Source organism: Calypte anna, chromosome 4A (assembly GCF_003957555.1).
Source record: "Calypte anna isolate BGI_N300 chromosome 4A, bCalAnn1_v1.p, whole genome shotgun sequence".
NCBI lineage: Eukaryota > Metazoa > Chordata > Aves > Apodiformes > Trochilidae > Calypte > Calypte anna.
In genome coordinates, this window is record NC_044248.1 from 15,021,615 (window position 1) to 15,041,390 (window position 19,776).

At 37.4% G+C, this 19,776-nt stretch overlaps 1 protein-coding gene across 3 annotated transcripts in view; it reads right to left on the reverse strand.

The window, feature by feature from the left end:
- Positions 1-19,776, reverse strand: part of ATP8A1 (ATPase phospholipid transporting 8A1) — a 97,479-nt gene that overhangs the window by 71,081 nt on the left and 6,622 nt on the right. For 2 of the 3 annotated variants that reach the window (XM_030449746.1, XM_030449747.1), the window contains exons 2-7: positions 16,180-16,294; positions 14,351-14,450; positions 11,750-11,848; positions 7,049-7,094; positions 3,255-3,295; positions 2,286-2,359 (exon numbers count right to left, since the gene is read on the reverse strand). In XM_030449746.1, coding sequence (XP_030305606.1) covers positions 2,286-2,359; positions 3,255-3,295; positions 7,049-7,094; positions 11,750-11,848; positions 14,351-14,450; positions 16,180-16,294 — 475 coding nt within the window. The remainder of the gene's footprint in view (positions 1-2,285; positions 2,360-3,254; positions 3,296-7,048; positions 7,095-11,749; positions 11,849-14,350; positions 14,451-16,179; positions 16,295-19,776) is intronic. The other variant, XM_030449745.1, reaches the window with a different exon arrangement.

Genomic DNA, 19,776 nt, shown 5'->3' on the forward strand with positions numbered 1-19,776 from the left:
ACTTAAGCTGCAGAATGCTTTGATATTTTATGGTAAAAATAAAAAGGTGTTATGCTTATTTCTCAGCTAAAAATTTTTGAGCCACTCCATATATTAATTAAAAAACATAAAGGAAACAATCAAAGATTTTCCACCAACTTTTCAGAAGTCAGGTGACAAGAACCCTTGTACACAGACATGCTTAAAAATATTTTCTTTGTTTCAGGTTTGTAAATTTCAATTTACACTCAACTAGGAAGAACCAAAGAGGATTAAATCTGAAAGATTTGTGTCCTTCCAGTACTGTATAGTTTCCTAAAAGAATTAAGATCTTATTTTCCAGAAACTGCTACTGTTGGTAGAAAACAACCAAATATTATAGCTTGAATTAAAACCAGGTCCACAGGTTCACACTGCTACGGAAGCCTAAAAGATAAGTTTTCAACAAATAAGGTTTATTTAAGATAAGGTTTCAATAAATATCAGGTAAGCAAAACTGATGAGACTGTCTTCCTGGCCAAATACCACATGGAGATGAGAGGTGAAGGAGAGCACGTGCCAGTATGCAGGCAGAATTAGAAGTAATGTAGTAGCACAGGATGCTCTTCTGGACCCCAGTAGCACAGCTAAAAAGGAAATTTTAGCTAGAAAAGGTGCTTGAACTGGGCCCAGAAAAGCTACCACAAGTCAAGGAGTCCCCTTTGCAAAGTGGATTCTAGAAGAAAACCTGACAGGAAAATTCAAGTGGAGTAATGGTCACGGTTAGCACACTGTGTTCTAACAAGTCCAGTATCAGCTGACTCATAACACAGTTTATCAACATGTGATGTAGAATTCCTTCAGGAGGTCACAAGACTCTGAAAAAAGGTTAAGCAGGAAGTTGGAATTTTCCTGTGTGTAAACTACAGCTCGAGAACACTGCAATGTTAAGTGTCCTCCAGATCCAAAAGGGCAAAAGAATTGAGGCAATGGCTCAAATTTAAAAGCTTACTCAGGAAGGCTGTAACACAGCTGCTCTGAGGGGATGTGATCTGTTTCACCTGCAAAAGACCAGGGTTAGCAGGACAGAAGCTGTTATCCAGCCAGCAGAACAACTTTTTGCTGCATCATGTATTGCCTATGAAGATGGTGGTGGAGAAGCATCAATATAATTTATATATGTAACTGAAGTGAGAAAGTGAAAGTTTTATAGAGGATACTCAATACAAAAGCATCTGAAGTTATGACAAGTAGAGTGCTGAAGAAAGACTGTGGGCAAAATTTACAGTATTATCTGTCAACAACTTTACACTTGATAATAATTTAACAGAAGTGTTTTAGAAACAGCAATACTTGATTTTGAGATAAAATAGAACATGGAATAAACAATGTGCTACTCTACACCATAGCCAGTCATAGAAATGCAGGAAAACCTAAGCTTATTAGTTGGAGGTATAAGTGGATTCATGAACTTCAGTGGCGCTATAGAGGGTTTCTACCTTATTCATAATCATACACATTACAATAATGCTTCTGCCTGTGCCAGAAAAGAATACAGAAATTGTGTTGTAAACATGCAGTAATAAACCAAAATACAAGTGGAAATTTTTACATAATCTTAATTAAAAAAATTCTTAGGAATATGTCAACTGTTGACCTGATCAAATAGATGTTGAAAAATGTGCATCTTCCACATAATATGTGGATTTCTTAAACAAAACTGTCCAAGGAAATGATGATAAACAACCTGTGATTGACCATGTAAAAGAGTCACAGCATTACAGGCTAATTGTCTTGCTTTCAGTGCTGAAATTAGACATAATTGATTATGTTCAGAGTGGATGCTCAGCTCATTAAGACAATGCTAATTTGATGGTTCACACCTCATGGTTTTTTTTTTCTGATTCAGCTACCAAATTGGCAACTCTACCCATTAAACAATTTTCTGTTCCCTGTAATATATCCTTTTTAAGTTTATAGAATGCAATTTGTTACATTTCAAAAAATCAACCTGGTTAAATAAAGCACCTGAGGCCCAATTTTTATACAGAGAATCAACCTTTTGTGTATTATATCCAATACCATACTACGTTTTTCTTAGGGGTAATTTGAATGCCAGTGCAATTTTAAGACTGCAGTTTTCAAAGTTTAAAGAAACACTGCCTGAAATGATAAATGCCCAAATCATCACAAGACTACACTTCAGAACAGCAGCTTTTTTGTTTATTCCTTATTTCCTTGGAGCAATCACAAATAAATAAATAAATAAATAAATGCAGGGTAGAGAAACCAGCCTCTACACTATAAGCATCAGTGGGCATCTCTACCTTGATGAGAGCAGTACAGTGTCAGCAGGTATATACTCTTTGCCTTTTATTATAACTATATCTCCAACATCTACCTGAAAGAAAACTGGGAATTGGTTAATGGCCTCAAACAAAATATGTTATCCCTTTGTTTTAAGCATAGCAAATATCTACCTGCTGAATTTGCTAGAAAGACTTAAAAACCCACACATTTAGAGAAGCCTGTAGATATTATGTACTCAAAGTTCACTGGAATTCTTTGAAATGTATTCTTTAATAGGGCTAACCTTGACTGTCTCTATCCATTTCTTTATTTTGCTAGTTATAGTACAATATTTTATTGGAATACTGAAGTTAACTTAAAGAAGAAATAAATCTCTGAGATCACAATTCTGTTGCATCACACTGTATATCTTATCTTACCCTTGCTTCTCTCCAAAAGCATAATCCATTTTCATCTGAACCTTGCCTCCAAACTACTCTGGGTTTTTTTCAGGCTTTCAAGTCTAGAAACCAATAAAACTAAGGGACAAGATAGATGGCATAACATTTAGTCCAAAGTTACCTTTAATAGTTCCTTCCTAACTACTAAATCACAGCCTTTAAAGTTCTCATGAACTCTTTCTCATGCCAAAGAAAATCAGCAAATACACAAATTGGCCAGTTTCCAGAAAGAAATTTCTACCATAGCATGCCAAATAACACTAAGGAACCATATAATTTTGCCATATGTGAATACTCTCAAGTCAATTATATTATTCAAGTTATGTTTCACTGAACTTAAAGCCCACAATTTAATGGCAATTTTGCCTGATTCATGCCATCAAAGCTGACTAGACTTAAGAATACACTTTAGCAGACAAGTATTAATAAAAATTATGTATTTACCATCATACCAGTTAATTCTAATCAATGACAATTGCTGGGAAAAAAATAAAACAATTATTAAATCTGTATTGTGCTCTGAAAGGCACCAGCACAAACACACACCTTTTCCCAGTGGACAATCTCCCATGCACCATTTCGTAGTACTGAAAAAAAGAAAAAGGAAAGAGAATTCTCCAATTGCACAGTCTTACTGCAATATACAGGCATGTCAGATTCCTTATGAAAAGCCATACAGATACAGTCATTTACACAACATTTTACAGAATGATTTGTCTCTATAAATTCAAGTAAAACATTTCAATTATACAGTGCATATTTGTTTAATGGTTTTTGTACCATAGGCTCTAATTACAGTCAATCAAAACAATTCACAGGGTTTGAGAATCAATTAAACCCGATACAAATTGTATGATAATATGGTGTTTTCTGAAATGAATTAGTAACAGAAATAAAAGTTCCAAAGTGAAAACTATGAAATTATGGGGGGAATTTTGGTTCTAGTATTGATGAGGTTCATCCAAAAAGACTCAGTCACCAGTAGGCTTTTTATGATTTAGCTGTTCCCACCGTCATGGGCATGTCAGAGAACTTTTGGATCATTGCAGTCATCTCCTCCATAAATACACTGGAAATCCCCCAAATCAATCCATGTCATTTAGCATAAGATTTACTGTAGATTTTCCCAGGAATTAATATTACAAGCATGCTCCACTACTCTAGTTTTAAGTATTGCTACTATGATACAAAGACCATGCTTTGTTTACCAGTTAATTGCCAAGACTGTTCTCAGAGAATAACAAAGGTGACTTTACTGTCATTAGCACTAGTTACAAAGCCATTGAAGACTGATGGTCAAAAAGAAAATGACATTAAAATGTATTGCTATGTTTCAATACTCAGCTCCAAGAGATAGTTCTCTTTCACTTTGTCTCCCAGCTTTCAAACTGTCAGGGTGTTTAATTACCTGATCCGGTTCCAATTCTTACACAAGCAGGTGTTGATTTTAAAAGTGTCAATATCTGGGAACACACATAGCCTTTACATCTCAGTCTTCCTTTAGGTGCTGTCCAGACTGACCCCTCTTGCACATCAAAATGATTTTTTCAAGTCATCTAACTTTCTGAATAATCATTTAGAAAGAGATAAATTATTTTACCTTTCCTTCCTCCAAACTTATTAGCACTGATAAGCTCGGGGCAATGGTAAATGGAGGTGTGTCCCTTTCATACAGTAAGCAAGATACTTTAATGGCTGTCTCACCAATCAGTTGATTATTACCCCAAATCTATTTTGACAAACCATTTCTCTCAGTGGAAAGCTATAGATCCTGAGTAAGGACTGGTTGTAATTCTGTGCTAAAGAACTCAAAACATTAGATATTTGTGCCACCATCTACCTACTTCCATCCCCCTGTGTCTGCAATACTGCTTGGGAGGTCATAGTATCAACCAGAGGAAAGGACTGATGAGGATTAAAATACACCCTGCAATCCTGCAACTCCACCAATAGCTACTGCAGAATCACTGTCAGTCGAGTTCTGTAGCTCTGAAATGTAAATAGGCTGCCAGAGATGGCCAGGGGCTTCATCAGAAGTGCTGGCTACAGGAGCACTAAAGGGAAGGGAACTGTTAGCTTTTCTTTCAGGATTTGTTTCCTGCTGGTTTAGCTGGTTAAAATCAGCTCACAAATGGATTAGTCAGAAGCATGAAAACATGCTGTGATACCCAAAATCTCAAGAGTAGCCTAACCCTAACTTGATCCAATAAGCTTTTAAGCACAATTAACATACAGTGTGATTCAATTAACCCCATTTTCTTATTCAAACAAAAAAGAAGTGGTGTTGCTATGCACCTTTTATATAATAGTAAGAGCACTTGTGCCATAAAGTCTTTCTGCAACCTGGCTTTCTCATTCGTAGCTCCTATTTTTCAGCCATCTCCAACAACTAACTTTCAAAATCCCACTCTATGTTCCCTACAGAAGACTACTGAAGCACATTCCATCAAGGCAGTGTCTGACAGTGTCCTGTTGTATATGCATGCAGCCTGAGGTTACAAAAATCATCTCCAGTGCAGCCTAAAAAATCAAAATCCTGTGCAAAAATAATGTATAAATAGGAATTTAGATAATTTAAGGCTGAGAAGCAGATGGTCTTTATGGAACAGACAGATGAAGGGAAACCATATGTGGAATCTATCCATGCTCATGTGATTTCATTAACAATTTTGTACGTTCAAAAGAAAGCCAAAGGTGGATCTGGATACATGACAGAGCATGCATATCAACACATTTCAGGGTTGCAGAAGTGCTGAATACCTGAAAATAAAGTGAGAGAACTATACTAATTAACATCTAAATTATTGCTTTGTCAATACATTTCTATATTATTTTGACAGTACACTCAGATCACTTGTACTTATTTGAATCCTGCTTTAGCTTGAGACCTGTTTCTCAGTGCTAGCAATATTTTATCTATCCTCATTACACTTTTAACTTCCAAGACACTCTTGCATGCATGGAACATTCAGGAACAGTCACCAAAGAGCCTCATGAGAGGAAATCAAGAAGAAGAAGTGAAAAAGACAGTAAACCAAGTCTTTTATTAATTTAAAACTTTTACACTCTGGGGAAAAAAAAATGGAAAGACACCTCAACATTCACTGCAACCTAGACATGCTGATTGCAGTCTCAAAAAATATGAATGCTTGATGAAAGGATTTCAGATGTCTACAATATGCTTTTCTTTGGTTTTTTAAGTATAGGTAAAAGTTTATTTTTCTCCAGGTCTGTTGTCAGGATATTTCTATTCCTAGTACTTTCAATCAACAGATTTCTCTCTGTACCTCATACTGAGCCACATGCTCAGTAGGTCTGTAAGTTCTCTTTCCCTTGTAAGTTTTACAGTACACCTAAAAAATGATGTACAATTTAGGCAGGCTTTAAAGTTTAGATCTTTGAATCCAGTGGTTGGCAGTACTAAACAATTCTGGTTATTTTCAATTATTACATACTTAAAATATTCTGTTTATTTATTTAAAAAGAGATTATATGTAAGAGTCTCCTCTTTTTATTATTTTTACACTTTCTGCAATCAAATTCATAGGAGATTCATTTATCCTGCTACTAAAAAACAAGCAAAAAAAAAAAGGACCAGCTCTATCAAAAGAGGCCTACCTCAGAATAGGTTGCCACGGAAAGCTAAATAGAAACAAAGCAGGAACTTAAACTTGGACTTCCTATCTGACAAGTGTGTTTAGGGCATATCTCCCATTTTCTGAGCTAAAATAATCCCCTGTTTTAATACTTCTTTATTTAAAAAATTTAAAACAACTGTATTCCAAAGTTTTGGTTTTGGTATACTGGGTCAGTATCTCAGAATCTCTAACTAAACCATAAAACTTATTTCATATTAAGAATAAAACAAACTCAAAATAACTCCCTTCATGTTTATTCCCAGTTTCGAAGCAGCACCACTTTGACTTTTCCTTTCAACTACAGTTTCCAGCCTGAGAACTAAATTATTCAAGATTTGCTAGTTGAAAAAAAGAAGAAAAAAAAAGTGTGTACTTAGAAACGCACACACTTTTCTTCATAATCTAGGCACACTAAATATAGTGATGATTCTGATCTTATAACAATTACAGCATCACCTGCATTACATGAGTAATGTTAGAAGTTTCTTAGCAATGTCATAAACCTAATTGAGACAATATACCATTTTGTGTGGCTAGTGTGACTGGAAATAGTTATGTCAACTGTTTAGATTTCAAATTTTGCAGTATTCTGCATAAGCAATTTCCCACTCAATTACCTGTCAGCAGTTCATATTACATTAGCATGAAAAAACAACCACTCCCAAACCACAATCCATAGGCTTAAACAAAAAAATTTCCTACCTTGAGTTTGTTTCTTGTTCACCGCATTATCAGCTTTATGCCTTTTCTAAATTAGAAATTGCACAGTAGTTAAAGACTTGAGTTGACATGACAAACCTTTCACACTTTAGATAAAAACCCTATGTTATAATTATGCCCTCCCACTCATCAATTAAAAAAAACCCTAATTTTAAACAGGACTATGGTTTATTACTTATTATCATCAGGAAAGTCACACCCAGTTCCAGGCTAACCCTCATGCTGTACTAAAACATCCTCTTGCGTGCAATCAGTATTCAAGTTCCTTACATAAGGAAGTAGTGTATTTGTGTTCCATAAATTTGGGGGTTCCTGGAAGTGTGAGATAACTCTACCAGAGCAAAGATCAGAGAACCATTCTACTTACAGGTTTCTCACACAGATCTGAATTCAAGCAAGGAATGTGTAAACATAGGACTCCACTTAGGTACCCACAAACTTCAGCAACAGTAACAAACAAACACTAAGCAACAAACCCCTCCAACTCCACCCTAAACAGGCCATGATGTCTCTCAGTTTTAATACAGCTGTGAGAAACATTCTGATGCAGCTACAGACCACTGGCATTTTCAAAGTATAACTAAACTCAGCTTCCAAGAGCTTGAGAGACTATGAGTTTAAATTCAGTTCTTAAGAGTAATGAACTCTGTTCTTTCTGAGGAGGAACATGATTTGGAAAATTAATTTAAATAGAATTAACTGTTTTAGGAAAGCCTTTTGAAGAGAGCTACAGAACTTATGTCTTTGAAATACAAAGAACACCAGAAGCAGTCCTGTAAACTGAAATAAAAATAAGTGAAGCCATTTATGAGATCTATTTCTAATGAAAAGCTGGTATTGCTCTGAGCCAGCAGCTCTTTAAAGGTCAACTTATCACTTTGCAAAGGCTTGAGGTATTACTATTTACCAGATTTTCACAGATTTTCAGCAGACTCCCTTTCAAAAAGATGGCTGATTTTACAGAAACATAACCTTTAATAAATGGGAAGACACAAAAACCTGACCAAAGCAGGTGCTTGTTTACCCATAGGGAGAGTCTCCAGCAGCTTGAGAAATGAATTTGATGTCAGTTGCTTTCTGAGCTATGATCAATGAAAATAATTTCAAATAGCTGTTAATCTAGCACTGCATATCACAAATTTTGCTATTAATTCTGAAGCATACAGTGAAAATGTATGATGCTCATGAATAATCTCTTCTGCTACCACCTTATGCTTCTTGGGATTTCACTCCAGAAAAGGAACTTTTTCCTTTTTGAGCTAGAACTACTATTTTGATAAGTATATTTCTTGGTATCTATATATAAAGTTCTCATCCAAGAGCCTTTTAATCTTGTTTAATAATACATGAAGAGGACCATTCCTGGAGATCTTGGATTCTCACTATGTAAAGAAACTAAGACATAATGAAAATTATTGGTTAAGGGAAAACACACTGAATATTTTACTACGTAGTAAGTGGTAAGCTTTCCCAGGAAAAACAGCTGCCTGTCAGCCAAATATTCCTGCATGATATAACCAGCAGGTAGCATTAAATTTCGTACCTGTTTGACTACAAAACTAAAGCAAGTCCTTTACGTGGACTATAGTCTGTGAAACTCAGCTGTGCAAATGAGAAATCAGGGAAGTTACCATCAGCTATATATAAACACAAACAGGTTTTAAATTGCCAACCAAATTCTCCCAGTCAGCTCCTTCATCTCACTCAGTTTCAACTAAATACAGCAGGAATTAGCTGCATGCTGAGGTAACTTGAACTTAATAGAAAGAAAACCAGTATTTGAATTGCCTTTAGGGATCTCTCTAGTGTTTGATAATGAGAACCTTACTGCTTTAGCTGATATATATGAAAACACTAATGCTGTTCCTTGTCTTCCGCCCTCCCCTATGCCAAACTGTACACTTCAAGTTGCACAGGCAAAATGGTAAAAACAAATGACATAGAAGGGAGCGAGTGGATGAGAAAAAATTAAAAAGGACACTTTGTGCAGTCGCAACAGCCTCGATTTTATATGTGCCTAGACACTGACAGATGGTGTAAGTCTGTATGCATTAAGAGCAGAATGGTTAAAAATATCTGAAAGAACATGAATTGATTTTATAGCTTTTTTAAAGGGTTTTTGTTTATGTAAAGATAAAGCAACAAAGGCATTTAAGAAGAATCTGACTATTAGGCAGCAAATACTAGAAATGCAAAAGAGATCAAAAATATTTAATAGAAACATCACTCTCTTGCAGGACGACAAGGGATCAGACCCAGCCAGCACGGGTTTAGGAAGGGCAGGTCATGCCTGACCAACCTGATCTCCTTTTATTATCAGGTGACCCGACTGGTGGATGAGGGGAAGGCTGTGGATGGAGTCTACCTGGACTTCAGCAAGGCCTTTGACACCGTCTCCTACAGCATACTCCTGAAAAAGCTGTCAGGCCACAGCTTGGACAGGAGCACCCTGTGCTGGGTTAAGAACTGGCTGGAGGGCCGGGCCCAGAGAGTGGTGCTGAACGGGGCTGCATCCAGTTGGCAGCCGGTCACTAGTGGAGTCCCCCAGGGATCAGTATTGGGCCCAGTTCTGTTCAATATCTTTACTGATGATTTAGATGAAGGGATTGAGTCCATCATCAGCAAATTCGCAGGTAACACTAAGCTGGGGGGAAGTGTGGATCAGCTGGAAGGCAGGAGGGCTCTGCAGAGGGACCTGGACAGACTGGAGAGTTGGGCTGATTCCAATGGGATGAGGTTTAACACAGCCAAGTGCCGGGTCCTGCACTTTGGCCACAACAACCCCATGGGGAGCTCCAGGCTGGGCACAGAGTGGCTGAGAGCAGCCAGGCAGAAAGGGACCTGGGAGTCTGGATTGACAGGAAGCTGAACATGAGCCAGCAGTGTGCCCAGGTGGCCAAGAAGGCCAATGGCATCCTGGCCTGTATCAGGAACAGCGTGGCCAGCAGGTCCAAAGAAGTGATTCTGCCCCTGTACTCAGCGCTGGTGAGGCCACACCTCGAGTCCTGTGTCCAGTTCTGGGCCCCTCAGTTCAGGAAGGAGATTGAGGTCCTGGAGCAGGTCCAAAGGAGGGCAACCAGGCTGGTGAAGGGACTCGAGCATAGACCCTATGAGGAGAGGCTGAGGGAGCTAGGGGTGTTCAGCCTGGAGAAGAAGAGGTTCAGGGGAGACCTCATCACTCTCTACAACTCCATGAAAGGAGGCTGTAGCCAGGTGGGGGTTGGTCTCTTTTCCCAGGCAACTCTCAGCAAGACAAGAGGGCATGGTCTTAAATTATGCCAGGGGAGGTTTAGGTTGGATATTAGAAAGAAGTTCTTTACCAAGAGGGTGATCAGGCATTGGAATGGGCTGCCCAGGGAAGTAGTGGATTCTCCATCCCTGGAGATATTTAAAAAGAGACTGGATGTGGCAGTCAGTGCCATGGTCTGGTAACTGCAGCGGTAGTGGATCAAGGGTTGGACTTGATGATCTCTGAGGTCTCTTCCAACCCAGCCAATTCTATGATTCTATGACTCAACTTTGTAGCCCAGGTGCTTCATACTGCCCAGGGGATCAATTTTTTCTGCTTACTATGCATCCACAGAAGATACTGGGCAGAAGACCTGAATTGACTGCATCAGCTGAAAAGGCAGCATGTGACCAACCACCCTCCATTTTACAGCTTCTTTGCAGCTCACCACTCTTATACTTGATCATGTTTCCCACACACATCGTAATTCTGCTCAAACACAGTAAAACTGATCCTGCCAGGAAGCTTCCTACTTTTGTGCAGGCAAAGACCATGCTACCTGCAACCCTTCCCAAAAATCAAGAGAACAGCTCACTGTATGAAAAATGGGAACACTGCTTCTGTAGTGGACAAGGCACTCTGCAATATCATAATGTTTCTAAAAGACACTTTTTAGAAAGGTCAGGAATCACTTCATCGTGAAACAAAAATCCGTCCCTTTTTAGGTATGGAGGATGTCAGAAAATGCTGAATGCTGTGCAGCCTCCTAGATCCTCAAGTGAATTCACAAGGGCTTCTATATTTTTTTAAAGGCATCTTAAATAATGAAGTAAAAGAAAATGATAATGAGAAGGCTGGTTTAATCCTAACTTCTTCAACCCAAAAGTTCTCACAGTTTTTCTATAAAACGTTACTCTAGTATCTCACTGATGATTGAACTTAAATCCAGCTCACAAGTGTAATTAGTGTGAATAAATGACTCTACTACTTTTCATGCAGGATTTTTCTTTTCATAATGAAATAAATATTTAAAGATTATTTGGTTTTAAAATAGATTTCACCTGAGATTAACTCAATAGCTTCCAGTCTTATTTCAGCAGAACCCTTTTTAAAGAAAATTGGTAATATTCAGGGCTTGACTGCATTCTGTGGAACTTTTGGTTCCAGTTCACACTTGAAAAATATACTTTGACTTCACTACTGAGAAGTGTTTGACTAGAAACAATCTAACAATAAACACAGCAGTCACTGTTTTTTCCATGTTATTGTCACTTTATGTACAGTAAACATCCTTCCAAATTGTAACACCATATTCTAAACATTTTACCTTCTGAAGTAGTTTCAAAAGAATCCAGAGGCAAGAATGGTTCAATACAGAATTATTCAACTCAATTTTTGTAAGATCTACAGAAAATTTTAAAGATATTTACAAAATACTGCTATCAAATACTTACAATATCCTCTATTATTTCCTTCACTGCAGCTACAGCTAAAATAAATAGGAGAGGGACCAATGTTGTGTAACGGCCTGTTGGTGATACATCTGGTATTTGCTATTAAAAAAAAGAGAGAGAGAAAGAATTTGTTTGCATTGCTGGTTGAAAACATATTTTTAATAAGAAGTAGTACTTTCTGTGAAAATACAGACATGACAACTGGATTAACTTGTTATACATGGTGCTGATTATATCAAAGAGAGGGTTACTGTCTGCAGTTCAAAAACAGCTGATACAATAAAGCAGCATCTGCATTTTAAACAGCATAGCATTCAGGGGAGTTACTTTCAGATGTACCTCGACCTTGCTCTTTTGTGTTTCAAATCAATTGTATTTGATAGATAAGTATTTTGATTAATTTTTTTCAGATAAGACTTTTGTTTCAGTGGGCAGAAGTCCAAGATATTTTTATTTCCTTGAGGTTTTAGTCTGTAAGAGGTATTTTGTATCATACTAGTTTTTAATTGACAAATTGCAATAGGTGTTTTCTGCCAGACTACTTCAAGATAACCATTTTTGCTAAGCAGGTATGGGCAGAGATGATGCAAGTGAATATGTGTGTAAGGTAAATGCTGAGACGACGCAGATACTTATGATATACACGGATGATTATCCATAATTATCTTTATATTGACAAGAGTTCTTGATTGGCAACATTGACAGGGGAGAGAACTGCCTTAACAGACGAGCAATGCACCCCATATGACTACTATGAGATCTTTGCCAAAAAAAGAGTACACTAATAAGTTGTGCCTTAATGTAGTTAAAAGACATCTTCAATTTACCATAAAATGTTGTGAAAAATGGCCAATGTTGTTTAATAATTACATACACTTCTTTTTGCTACCATTACACTGTGCTTCTGAAGGAAAACAGGATGTTATATGTATAAATGCCGTGTTTCTTGGAGTAAGACCAATATAAATCTGCTTTCTAGGTTACTCTACAACACTTTCTTCAAGTCATTAAATGGAAACCGGAAAGGGATCTATCACTTCTCCAGATATTCCTGCTCTTTCCTTCTTCCCTACATGTATGCCCAAACTCCCCCATTGCAATCACACATTATTTTCCAGGCTGAATATGAAAGCAAAAGAGGTACAAGCATATACTCTGGTTCTGTTACCCTATTTTCTTACTCCGCTCAGTGTGGTCTCACTGATAATCTGATAGGACATTAGTGGGCTTGTCAGTCCTAAAAATCCACCATTTAATCTTCCATTTCCTCCACCCCAAACATATACCTCTCACCCAGTCATGGCAAGTCTCAAACAGCTTCTGAAGCTCTTTATTCTGCTTCACTAGCTGACATGCTCAGTAGCACTCCAAGAAATGCTGCTGAACCACTGCATTAGCCTGAGATGCCAAAAAGGTCAGAAGATTGTCAAAAGGATGATTACTTAGAAGCCACAGGTTTGTGGGCAGACAACTTAATGAAAACCTGAACTTCGGGTATTTTCCCCCCTCCAAAACAGTGTAAGATACCTGTACAGATGTATCCTAAGAAAATGCTGCAAGCACTTATAACAGAAGCAGAGAAACCTGATCAAGTATGGGGGTATCAACTTCCTGACACATCTGAAGTGAGGGAAGAAAAAGTACACATGGCACTACATGTGCCATTATTTCAGTAATTTTTGTTTGGTCTGTCAACTCCTAACATAATGACCTCCAAAAACTCCAGAACAGATTAACACGTTACAGAAAAAATGTACTAGAAATTATGTAGAAAATGTGTTTTAATCAAATATGATCAGAATACACCACTAAGTAATGGTATTTATCACTACATCTGCCTGCAGTTGAATTTTCATTCATCATCAAGATACTGTATTCATAGAATGTTGGTCAAAAAACTCCACAGTTTGCTTTATTGACTTGAACTACTGTAAAATTAAAGCATTCTGATGCATCTGCAAAACATCATGTACTACTTAAAAATGTCTCAACAGCCTGTGTCAGGGATATCACTTTACAAACATACTGAATGAAGCTACAGTGGCGGTATAGAAAAAACTGTGTGCTTTCTTCCTAACCAGCACAGTTAACCAGCTGAGATATGGGAAACAGCTGCTATAGTACTGGAGTCCACTGCAGTTTTTCTTCATCTAGACTCAACTTCAATTCTTAACAGCTTGACTCTAACAATCAATACACAGTAATCACACCTCCTCAGCTGCAATTCCAGCCCCTAAAAAGAGACTACACGACTAAAGTTCATAAGGTTCAGGCTTTTAGGCAGCACCCTCCCTTATATAAAATGTTTTTAAATGGGATTTTCCTGTCACAACAGACTTTGTTACTGACTGTATTTCAGCTATACTTAACCTGCTTTACAGAAGAATCTTTGTGTAACGTGTTATCTGCAAGAAGTAAAAAAAAACCCACAAACCCAAACATTTACTAAAGGCATTTTACACAATAAAGCTATTCTGTGAAGCTAAACAGCTCAAAAATAATAGTATACCAACCTCAGTATTTCTGCAAAACACTGTCTATAGTGCAAATGCTTTTTTTCTCAACAAGTTTCAAACATTAGCATCTTATTGTTAATCTTACCTGAAGTAATGCAATAAAAAGAAAAAATGCATTAGCAGCTCTTCTGAACTGGGAATAAAGGAACCTTGGCAGGAATGTGATTATGTTGTACTTTGCAGTGCTGAGAGAAAGAGACAAAAACATGCACTCTTATTACAGTACAAAGAAATTTCTTCAAATGTATACCTTCTCTCTCAGTTACACAAGCTTTCAAGTAAAACAGAATCATTTGTGATTTCTGTGCTGGCAAAACAGATTAGTTTCAGCTAAAAGAGACACTGCCAGACTTCTGCAGAGCCAATCCTGCAGGTGCCCATGGACTGGATAACCCACGTACCTGCCCACAGAAACTGCCCTGGGCTTCCCTGCTGAGGCACAAAGCTCCCTTACCAACTCTGCCTGCTCTGTGGGGAACAGCCAAGCCCTGCGGCCACTCAGCTCCAGGCAACAAGGAGAGGGGGAAAAACTAGAGAGAAGGCAGCAGCCAGGCAGCCTGACAGCTGCCAAGGGAGTGGGTAAGGCAGGGCCCATGAGTGCGGCTCTGCAGGACACCCTGCAGGACATGGCACACACTGGGAGGGCAAATCTGAACAAGGGCTCCATTCAAGCCAAGCAAAATTCTTCAGGAAAGAGGCATAACAAGGAGGGCATTAAGACAGGACTGAAGTGCTGTGGGGCTTCTGGGTTGAGTAGGCATTTGCAAAATTCAGTGCACAAAACCAAACAGGATCAACCGAATGAAAACGCTGCATTTGAGAAATTATTAAAATCAGATGAATCTATTAGAAGATAAAAACTTTTGCTCTTCACTGAAAGTCCACTTTTTTATTTTAAACTGATAAATATTCGATATTAAGTATAGTTTTGCTAGGCTGGAAGAAAAGAATACATCTTATCCCAGGGTAACAGTTAAGCTTCTGTCTCAAACTGTTGGCACTCCCAGCTCTTCATCAGCCTTACATTTGTTTAAGAACAGACTGCTACCATCTAAGATCCTAAAACAGTAACAGTGAAAATAATAATGCAAAAAGCTTTCAAGCTACAATGATATATAACCCTTTCTGAAGTTAGTTATATTTACTTCAACTTGGAATGAAAGTCAATTTAAAGGGTGTATCCTGCAAAAAATCTCAACACTGTCAAGAAACAAATCAAAACACAGAAGAGACAAGTTGTGCACACAAACAAAAAGCATTACAAAGTTTCTGAAGTCTCTGAAAAGATGTCCACCCCCCACATTATTCTTAAAGTCTGTAAAATTTCTGCATACCATTGAAATTACCTTCAGAAAACACACCTACTTAGGACAGGGGTATCTGCCATTCATTTACTTTCAATTTTAATAACAAAACTAAGGATGTTACCTGATCTAAACACATATGACTTACAAGCATTCAGCACTGAAATTCGAAACTAGTTTCATAAGCAACCATTGCATCTTTGTAGCTGGCTGACTAAAATTGACAAGAGTTTCCAAAGCATACACAATGCCAAGCTCAACTGAAGTACATCTGCATTGGCATTCAACTTCCAGAAAAACATTTAAAGATAAACTGAAGTTCAACTGAACTGAAAGCTGAGGAACAAATCCATGCTTTAGGGACATGCTGACGGTGCAGCTGTAAAGCATCTGTGCCTTTCTCATCCTGTTCTTAAAATTTGGAAGGTCGAGTTTGTAACTGAAACAGCTCTGCTGTTCTTTTCATTTCACTTCATTACATCCTCTCCAGAGCCTGACACTGAAAGTAGTGGTCAGAAGAAATGGCAGGATTGAAACAAACAAAATCTTTTCTGAATTTTTGCTGTGTTTTGAAATTAAATATTTATTAAAAAACTCCACTAGTTAATACCTGACATGATTATTGCAGAATTTGGTTAGCTGGGGCTGATTGATGAATATAGTTCGCAGTTCCTCTTGATCAGCTAGAGAAGTTTTCTCTGAAACATCATCAGTTTTCTCATAGCCTGTAAAAACACAAGCATAGTTTTCCATATAAATACATTTATATACACACATACACAAGATTTAAGGCACATCATGACCAAAAAAAAAAAAAAAGACATTTATAATGAATGCGAACTGAACTCATTTGCATTTCTCACAAGTAATGGTCATTTAAAAAACAAGAAAGTATACAGTCAAGATGCTTGATGAAACTATAATAATGTATAACTAAAATCTACTGAATTAAGAAGTGAATTTAAAAACCTTGTGCTGCTTCACAGCAATATGAAACGAACTACTGACTTTGCTGCATTTGAACACAGAAAATAAGCATTAAAGAACCCCCACAACATAATCCCAAACACAAAAAAGGTCACTCTCATCCATCATTCTCCCCGCTGAGTGATCTTCAGTTACCATCTGCAAAACTGTAGAAATTACTTCCAGTAATGAGGTAAATAAATATTTAAAAAGGAAAACACCAAGAAACATATTAAAACTAACACAAGAAAAACGCAAGTTCAAGAATATACTAGTAATACCTGTAATTTTAGGTTACCTGAAAATTTAGTTATCTGAAAAAAAGCATTAAAAATCAAAAGATGTCTGTATTTAATACAGAGCCTTCAACAGTTTTGAGTTTTGCATGCAAAATTTAACATTGGTCATTGCCAACTTTAAAGAAAATTCAGCTATTTAAAGGGACATTTACTATAACCTTTTTACAATTCACTCCACACCACCTAATCTATTTGCCTGCACATTTGGCCAGTACACACATAACATTTTCCCCATTGTGCTTTTTTCAGATGGGTGGTACACACACACACACACACACACACACACACCTGTAGTGCTGTAAAAATTTGAGTTTGCAAAAGAAACTTAAGCATGTAAATTTCTTATTATAACTTTGTGAAAAGTTAACCATTAATCTAAATTCTGGAAAAAGAGTTCAACCAAGAGGATGTCCGAACAATGAAATGAATACAAAGATCATGTGTCTAGTACAGCTGTCTTAAATCAAAATTACTAATCCTAATTATTTCCACAAATTAGTTCTTCTGAGAAGTACAGAAAATTATCACAATTAAAACTAAGAAAAAACATCTGTTCTGAGAGATACTGGTAGAAAATTGCCACAATTGTAACTAAGCAAACACAGAAAACTATTTTAAGCTACCCTACAGTGGGACTGATTTATTTTCTCCCAGTCTTCAGGAACACTCCCTCCCCCATTCCCCAAACCATCATGACCTTGAAGAGATATCCAGAAGTGGTCCAACAGTGAGACCTTGCTAATTCCTGCAGTACTACTGTCACTGGATTTCTTGCTCATTGTGATGGACCAGTCTTGAGCTGGAAGGACATGATCTGTGGAAACCAAGGTCTCTAAGCATTTGCTGGTAAATGGAATACCATTCTTTCACCTGCTACAGATTTGCTATTTTACACTAGCCAGATTATTCCCACCTAAACAACATCATATTCTTCATTTTGTGTGTGCTTAACTTGAAATGTTCTTACTAGACTTACCGACATTCCCAGCAACTGCCTCCATTAGTCAGTAAAAGCTGAGCTGTGTGTATATTCTTCTATAAAATATGAGGAATCTTATTCCAACCTGCAAGATAACTTTCATCTGTAAAAGGGGATACCAACGTATCCTTCTCTCTCAAGATTTTTCACTAATGTTTTGTCGACCACTCAGGCATTACATTTAGGATCAACAGGCCTAACAGTCTTATCAGGCTGGAGCTTGTGAAGTAAACACATATATGACATAAATCAATCACCAATAAGTTTTAAAATTACATCAATAAAATATTTCAATAATCTGTGTGTGTATAGCTGCTTGTTAAATAAGCACTGTTTATTCTGTATGTCAAATGAGAAAGATACATAGAGAAAAAAAACGTTAGAATGCAAATGAATACATCAGATTGTATGTACCTGTCAAGGATAATTAAAGCTGTACATGCAAACTTAAAGCTAATTTCTAACATGTTCTCTAAATCCTTACCAACAGGTTATGCACAGTCATCCTCCAGTCTACTCACCCACTACATAGCCTGTTACCTATTTTACCCAGAACATACACTTCAGACACTGCCTTGGAAGGTCAAGGCTCCACACGTTGTGCAGAGACTCAGCAGAACCTTGTCACCTCATGGCATTTGCTGTTCAGAATCCAGATTCCATTACTAGGTAGAAAATCCCCACTACTACAGTCACCCACTGCAACTTCTCTGTTGTTCTCCTTCCAGCTCTCCCAGTGAAAGGCATGCAACACAACTCTATCCAAAGTTTAGTATGTATGCCAAGAAAACCCTTCAGAGGCAGGGCAGCCAGTCTGACAGGCTGGGCCCACTTGAACAAGCATCCACACAATACTCCCCAACTCAAGGAGCCAAACAATTGTGCACAAGAGACTAAGCATGCCACTTCCTATTCTTCGTTATTACCTCTCCTTGGAGTGACAACCATAATACAAATGGCTATACACAACATGAACATATATCCCTGTAATACAACTGGGTATCAGTACATCTTTTAGATGGCCAGGTTTTTGGTAATGCACCTCCCATCACACAGTATATCTGACTGAGCCCAAATACATCATGTGGCAAGCACACCTTCATTCTGGGTTTAGGAAGTTTACTTTCAAGTTGCTCGAGGAAGGAGTGAATATGAATTATGACTCTTGGGAGGGCACTTGTGTAGAAAAGTTGTAAACTAAAGTGTCAAAAGTACCAACCTAGCCTGACTTAGTTCAGGAAATAAGGACAGAGTTTACACATTGCGAAATGTACTACTTTAAAATTAAAGCCTTCATTAAAAAACTTACGCCAGTATAAGCCTTGACTACTGACAGAGTTAAAGCAAATGTTAGGAGATATTAAACACTTTTTGACAAGCAGGTAGTAAACAGACTACTAACTATAGACTTCCATTTTCATGTATCAGTATTATGGCATGTATTTCTCTTCAAGCAAAACCACAACAAAAAGGTGACTAGCAGCTTCATAAACATTCATCACCCCACTTCTTACTACCTTGAATTAACATTTTTCCAATTTTCACTTAAAAAAATCAATCTGAGTAGTTAAGTTCTGAGCCTCACTCATAATGCTTTATTCATCACCTCACTGCCTAAACTTTAGAATACATTCATAGGAGCACACAGAATATCCTGATACACAAAGCCGAGTATCAAGGATACAGAATGTTTCTTCCCTGTTTGTGTTTATCTAAGTGTGTATATATACATGTACACTAAAATATGTAAAGAACTTACTCATTACTCATGCACTGTATTGCCTGAAGTGTTAAATATACTTAGTAAAGAGTCATGAAATTTTAATTCACTATTTGGTACAGAGATTCTACCCTCCCACGATGCCATTTCTTTAAAAGTCCATATATCACCATCACATCTTGCATGACCTACCCAAGAACTTCAGTAGAGAGTTGGTAGACCAGAGCTGCAGCTCCTCTACTG